At 44.1% G+C, this 7,616-nt stretch overlaps 1 protein-coding gene across 2 annotated transcripts in view; it reads right to left on the minus strand.

The window, feature by feature from the left end:
- Positions 1 to 314: 314 nt before the first annotated feature.
- MYZAP (myocardial zonula adherens protein) overlaps positions 315 to 7,616 on the minus strand; it is a 94,047-nt gene continuing 86,745 nt past the window's right edge. For both annotated transcript variants that reach the window (XM_011940520.1, XM_011940519.1), the window contains one exon: positions 315 to 1,273. In XM_011940520.1, the coding sequence (XP_011795910.1) occupies positions 1,177 to 1,273 (97 nt within the window). In that variant the 3' untranslated portion in view covers positions 315 to 1,176. The remainder of the gene's footprint in view (positions 1,274 to 7,616) is intronic.

Genomic DNA, 7,616 nt, shown 5'->3' on the forward strand with positions numbered 1-7,616 from the left:
TTATTTCTTTGTTTTTTTGGAAGTGGAGACAGTAAGGGGTGGGAGATTTGAGGAAAGGTTTAAAAGTAAAATCCATTTTTGTACTTTGTGATCATTAATGTATCTTGCTTTTTCCACATGGTGTATTAACTAAATTTCAGAAATTAAAAAGACAGAGAGGCCCCTTGACACACAGAGTCAATCTTATGGCTTACAGATTCTTCTATGGATTGTACTGTCTGGAAGATAATGTGATCTGACTTTGACACTCATTCCAGAGCCTGATCTGCTGTCTGCCCCTTCTACATGGTCATGGATGAAACACAGAGACAACATTAGTAGAAAATATATGGTATTTATTAAACATATGTGACATAGGTTATAATATCAAAGTACAGCATGCATGACCAGATTATTCATTCGTTTAACAAAAACACCAATTGATACTGAAAATGTTTAATGATTAAATTTCCATGACATATAAAATTCTCTTTAAGTTAAAGTGAGAAAGAAAAAAAATCACAAGTTGAATAAATACAGTGATTTCAGCTGGTCCAATGAAAGCATAAGGCACAAATTAAACCAAGGGACTAGCGCATCTGAATGAAGGTCGTCTGGCCCACACAAGTCTCTAACTGCGGCTCCCATGACCCTGCACAGATGCTTGGGACCAAGAGGAAAGAGCACCTGCAGGCTGGGAACCCTCCCTTCCAGGTTCAAGTTTGGCTGGGTGCCCATGCTCCTAGTGGACAGGCCTCTCTGTACCAGAGAAACGCTGCCTCTAATACTTTTATGGGTAATCAAAACCTTCATGCTCTATCAAACGATCCTGGCATGAATAACATGAAACTTCAAATTAATGTCCTTTTCCCTCCCAACCAAAGTCTAGCAAATAAAATACCTTGTGAGGGAATCCTCCTGACAGGATTTCAGTATCTACAAAGAAAACAAATGATGGCACAGTACAGCAGGGTATGCCGGGTGGGTGTCTGAAATGTGACCTTGTATATCCCTCTCTTACCTGCCCACTCCACCTTCACTTTCCTTCCTGTCTCAGAAGTGGATCAGAGCCTCAGCGATTTCCATTTCAGCTTACACTGTGTATAGGGGAAACAAGAGTCATCCTTCCCAAAGGATTTCAAGCCACAGGGTTCCAGAGCCTTTGTCCATCTATAAAAAGTGTGTGCCTCTGAGTGCCTAAGTCAGAGTTTTCTTCATGGTTAACTCCAAGACTCTTGTGTATGGGGTGTAGTTCCTAGAAGGCATCACGATTTCACGAGTCCTGCCTGTTTGACTGAGAAATGAGAAAAGGCAGGTCAGGAAAACGAAGCAAACCCCCCATATGCTTCACATGTTAAGACAACTCTAGAAAATGGTGTTTATGCACATAAAAATAAAAAGATGATAATGCAACTTAATATTTCATTTAAATATTACAAACGGGCCCTGCAATGGACTTAATGTTTTCCCAAATTCATATGTTGAAATCCTAACCCCTAAGGTGATGTATTAGGAGGTGGGGTCTTTGGAAGGTGATTAGGTCATGAGGGTGGAGCCCTCATGAATGGGATTAGTGGCCTTATAAGAGAGGCCCTAGGCCCAGCGTCATGGCTCATGCCTGTAATCCCAGCACTTTGGAAGGCTGAGGCAGGCAGATCACCTGAAGTGGGGAGTTCGTTAGCAGCCTGACCAACATGGAGAAACCCTGTCTCTACCAGAAATACAAAATTAGCCAGGCGTGGTGGCACATGCCTGTAATCCCAGCTACTCAGGAGATTGAGGCAGGAGAATCGCTTGAAACCAGGAGGCAGAGGTTGTGATGAGCCGAGTTCATGCCATTGCACTCCAGCCTGGGCAACAAGAGCGAAACTCTGTCTCAAAAAAAAAAAAAGAGAGGCCCCAGAAATATTCATCATCCCTTCTGCTATGTGAGGACATAGCAAGAAGACACTATCCATGAACCAGAAAGCAAGCCCTCACCGGAAACTGGATCTGCTGGCACTTTGGTCTTAGAAATCTCAGCCTTCAGAACTGTGAGAAATACATTTCTATTGTTTATAAGCTAACTAGTTTCTGGTACTTTCTTACGGCAGCCTGAACAGACTATGACAGGTTAAAAATAAAAAAGTTATTTTTAGCAACCTGTAAAGGTTGTACTAGGCATCCATGGTTCAGAAAAATATGAAACATGCATTCAAGGGACTTGTCACCTGGTGGGAAAGATATATACATAAAAAATTTTCATGTACTGTGTTAGGAACTATAACAGAGACATAACAGCTGTGCTGGGCATTCTTCTTTTGCCATTTAGCCCTACTCTCCCCCTTCTCCACCCTACTCTGTGGCCCGAAAAGGTTAGCATCAAGGGGTGCCCTTGCCCTTCAAATTCAGTTCCTTTTGGCCTACTGCAAGGTGGTAGCAGGGGATGAGGGAATGAGAGGACAAAGAGGTCAGGACATTTGTCCCTTCCCAGCCAGGCTGCAGGTTGGTAGTCGGCAGCATCCCTCTACCAGGGCCCCTAGCTATAGCTCCCCAACTTGTTCTCATCCCCTGGCTTTCTCCTCTGCCTCCTCAGGCAAGGGTGGTAACAGCTTCCACTGTTGCTAGCTCCAGAGCTTGCCACTGTCCCTTGTTTATTTCCCTTAATGTTGCCCAAACATCCACAACAGTCCCTTCATTTAACTCTCAAGCCTCCCTTCCCATGACCTGAACAAAATAAGCATGAAGACATGATAGGAAAATTGAGGGCAGAACAATTTAGTACCACCAGGAAATTCACATCTGGAAATTCACACAGAGAAGATGAATCTTGAAGGATGCCTAGCATTCACCAAGTGGGCAAAGCAGGGATGGGAACTCCAGGAAGAAGGGGCAGTATGTGCAAGGCAGAGATAGGTGAGCACACAGCTTGCAGATGTGGAACTGCAAACCGTGTGCTCCTTTGGAACGACTGGAACAAAGAGTTCACAATGGGGAGTGGCAGAAGATGAGGCCTGCTAGAGAAGAGTCCCATGTCCCTGGCTAAGAAGTTCAGAAGGGGACAGGGAACTACAGCAGGTTTTTAAGGAGGGCCATGGTCTGCTCATATTTTTATTCTAGTGAGATTCCTCTGGTACTATCGAGGGTTGACTAGGGAAGGATTATTTGAAGGCAGGTCAGTTAGAAAATTCTTGTTCTTGAGAAGGTGAAAGAGAGATCATGAGAGCTTGAATTCTGACAGAAGCACTGGATGGGAAGTGGCAGGGAGATTTTAGGGAGATATTTGGGAGTTATAGTTAACAGGATTAGGTGACTAAGACATTTCATTTCTTTTTCATCCTGGATACGTAACTACATCACCCAGCTTCTCTTGCCATTAGGTGGGCCTTGTGACTAAACAGGGAGAAATGACTTCTACTACTTCCATGTTTAACCCATAAAAATCTTCTACATAAATCCCCCACGCTCTCTCTCTTCCCTTTTATGTACAGCATACAGTTGGAGAATCCAGGAGAACTCCAAAGCGCAGGCAGGGTCGCTAGATGGAGGAATTCCCGCATTCCTGAAAGACTGTGTGGAGTGAAACCTGTACCAAACTGCCTTAAACTGTGACATAGGAAATTAATTTTTACCATGCTAAGCCACCCAGACCTATGGGTTCTTTCACACAGCTACGTTCTTTACCCCAACCAACGCGATGAAAAAATGTGTACATGAAGCCTAGGAGTCGAATCCCTTTCCCCTAACTTCCCACATCCAGTCATTCATCAGGTGATAGAGGATGTATTAAAAGCATGGCAGGGGGTGTATTTTAAACTTTGCATGTCTCCCCCAAGGAGATTCTCCGTGTTCTCCACCCAATCCCCATATACACCTATTATGGAGGCTTCTGACACCTCCATAGCTTTTTTTTTTTTTTTTTTTTTTTTTTTGAGACCAAATCTCTCTCTCTTGCCCAGGCTGGAGTGCAGTGGCATGATCTCAGCTCATTGCAACCTCTGCCTCCCAGGCTCAAGCAATTCTCCTGCCTCAGCCTCCCATGTAGCTGGGATAACAGGCGCGTGCCACCACCACCTGGCTAATTTTTGTATTTTTAGTAGAGACGGAGTTTCACCATGTTGGCCAGGCTGGTCTTAAACTCGTGACCTCAAATGATCCACCCAACTCAGCCTCCCAAAGTGCTGGGATTACAGGCAGGGGCCAGCGCGCCAAGCCTCTATAGCATCTTCCTGCACTTGTTGCTCTACACATTTGTGTCCATGGCTAGGTATAATTTCTGTAAGGGGGAAAGCCACATCTCCATCATCTCCATGAATCCAGCAGCTCACAGAAGCCAGCCACAGAGCTATTACCCCACATATGAATTACAAAGGAAACCAAAGGTTGGAGGAGTTTCAAGAAGTAAGGAGTCCCAGTGTCACCTGCCACAGAGAGCAATCCATGGGACCTGGTGATCCAGGAGGCCCCAGGGACCTGACCAGGCAGTTTAGTGGAGTGCCAGGAGCAGAAGCCAGATGGCTATTTGTGCCAACTCCTGTGAAAATTCCACACAGCAGAAACAGTCTCCAGTGACAATATCCTGAAAGCCCATAAAATGCAGAAATATTTATAAAGGTGAACCTTCTAGGGTTCAAAAGTAGGCTCTCATATCCTGATCTTTTAAAAAAGAAGTGGGGTATTTTATTTTGTGGATCACTAGGAAACAACAGGATTTCAAGAACAGAAATAATCTCAACCACAAAACTGAAACCCAACCATTTGCCTTAACACATTTAGGCTATTGTTAACCTTTTATTAATCAATTAAGGGGCAGTTCCCCTGGGGAAAACAATAGCAGAATCAGCAAATAAAGCTTTGACAAAAAGCTGCTTTGTGTTCTGGTCTTTGCAACAGAAATACGAAAATATAAGCATTTTAAAGCACTTACTACGTGCTGAGCACTTATGACCATGGGGAATATTTTTCATCAAATTGCGCCTATTAAGACATAATTGATGAGTTTGCTGGAAACCAAGTTTCACTACAGGGCAGGAGAAAGAAAAGTCACTTTTGTTTTGGTTTTTGTTTTTTTCATTTTTCTTTGTAAATGAAGGCTAGATGACCGGGACTTGTTCTCAATGGCTTTCATTAACATATATCAAAGTTTTCAAACCAAACTCCTGAGTCTTTAAATACACACATACACTTATGTGTGTGTGTGTGTGTGTGTGTGCGCGCGTGCGCGCGCGTGTGTGAAAACTACTGAACCCACAGTGAGTCTCCTCTCACCCTTTCCCTTTCCCTCTCTCTTTATGAAGAGATCCTTTGTCACTAGAAATTTATGGAAAACAAAGATTAGATGAAGTAGGGGAAGCATTTGAGGAGGAGAAAGTGAGGCAGAGAGATGGTACTGAGTAGATTAGACAGTCTCAGGCAGACTGGCAGCAGGAGGAATGGGAAAGAAAGAGGCAAGTCATGAAGGAAAGAACAGCACAGTATAAGTGAGTGAGTCAAGGAGCAAAATAATTCTCTGACTCAGAAGTGACTACAATATACTGAGTTTAGGTGTCTGGGAAAGCAGTGGCTGCAGCCACAGAAATACGAAAATGCGGGGCACTTCCACTGGACATTCTATGCCTGTTACTTCACTTAATCCTCTCAACAAGCTTCCAAAGGGATTGCCACCAAAATCATCCTTTTCAAGATGAGAATCAAGGAGGGCAGGAATTTGCCAAAGCTGCAGATACAGCAGGAGGCAGACTCCGAACTCAAACCCAGGTCTAACTTCCAAGCCAGTATTCTTACTCACTCCTAAGAGGAGTGACTTTGAAGAAAGAGATGGCACACTCAGCCATGCAACGGCAAGTATGAAGACCAAGTGGACACCAGCTGGGAGTGCCTAGAAGGCTGTGGGGAACAAGGACTTGTGTTCAAGAGAAGGGTGCACACTTCCTGTGGCTCAGCCACAGAGAGGAGAGGTGAAGCTGTGAGACTGGATGCAATCTTTGCAGGAAGTACTGGAACCACGATAGAGCCATGTGGACTACCATAGCGAGGGTCTTGGAGGAGCAAAAGAAGCCATCAAAGAAGCTGGAGAAGGACAGACCACAGAGATAGCTGGAGAACCAGGAGAGAAAACTCCTGCAAGGGTAAGAAACAGGCTGAGGCATCCTTCCTTTCTTCTTAGCAAGGACTGTCGAATGCTACAGGAAGATGGCTCCATTCAACAAATATTAAGTGCCCAGTATGTGCCAAGCATTGCTCTAAGGAGGTCCCAGGGAGAATGCAATTAGTGAAATAGATGAAAATCCCTGCCTCATGGAGCTCATATTCTAGTGAGGGGAGAGAGAGAGAGAGAAAAGAAAAGAGGTAAAACATAAGCAGGAATCACTTCATCCAAGGCCTTTATTAAATAAATAAATCATGTGATAATACTGATCCCCTGCCTACGTTCCTCACTTGGTATGTATCTTTCACTTATTCACCGAACAAATGTTTTTGAGCATCAACTGAATGCAATTTTTTTTTTTTTTTGAGACAGAGTTTCACTCTTGTTGCCCATGATGGAATACAATGGTGCAATCTCAGCTCACCATAACCCCCACTTCTTGGGTTCAAGCGATTCTGCTGCCTGAGCTTCCTGAGTAGCTGGGATTACAGGCATGTGTCACCACACCTGGCTAATTTTTTATTTTTAGTAGAGATGGGGTTTCTCCATGTTGGTCAGGCTGGTCTCAAACTCCTGACCTCAGGTGATCTGCCCACCTCGGCCTCCCAAAGTGCTGGGATGACAGACATGAGCCACCGCACCCGGCAACTAAATGCAATTATTTTTTTTCACACAAGACCAAAAAAAAGTAGAGCAGCTCTAAAAATGCTATTAGCAGTAGCACAGCATGTAACACTTGCAGTTGTACGGATGACTGGGTAGGAGAGGCCATGCTATTCTACAATGAGACAAGTGCCCCATGCCTGCAGCATGCAGGGCCACTCTCAGGTCTTATCTCAGGTCTGACAGAGAACTTATCAATCACTGGGCCTTCCAGAGTTTTACACAGTGTCTAGAGGGGGTGTCTAGAGAGTTTAACTGAAAAGTCCAATGCATACTGAAGCACTGTATACTTGATCAGGCTATCAATCCGTTTCATAAAATCAATAATTACCACCAATAAAAAGTTAATGAAATCATCTTAGCATATTCAAATTTATTTATATTTTATACAATGTTCTACATAGAAAATCAGAGTTTGGGTTTAGTTAATATTAATAGTAATAGCTATTAAGTGCTGAACTCTGGTCCAGTTACTATACTAAAATGCTTTCATTTTTATTTTTATTTATTTATTTGAGACAGGGAATCATTCTGTCGTCCAGGGCCAGGCTGGAATGCAGCGGCGTGATCTCGGCTCACTGCAACCTCCACCTCCCGGGTTCAAACTATTCTCCTGTCTCAGCCTCCCTAGTAGCTGGGATTACAGGTGCACGCCACCACACCCGGCTAATTTTTTGTATTTTAGTAGAGACAGGGTGTTTCACCATGTTAGCCTGGATGGTCTCGATCTCCTGACCTCGTGATCTGCCCACCTCAGCCTCCCAAAGTGCTGGGATTACAGGCAGGGGCCAGCGCGCCAAGCCTCTATAGCATCTTCCTGCACTTGTTGCTCTACACATTTGTGTCC

This window comes from Colobus angolensis, unplaced genomic scaffold (assembly GCF_000951035.1).
Source record: "Colobus angolensis palliatus isolate OR3802 unplaced genomic scaffold, Cang.pa_1.0 Scaffold19, whole genome shotgun sequence".
NCBI lineage: Eukaryota > Metazoa > Chordata > Mammalia > Primates > Cercopithecidae > Colobus > Colobus angolensis.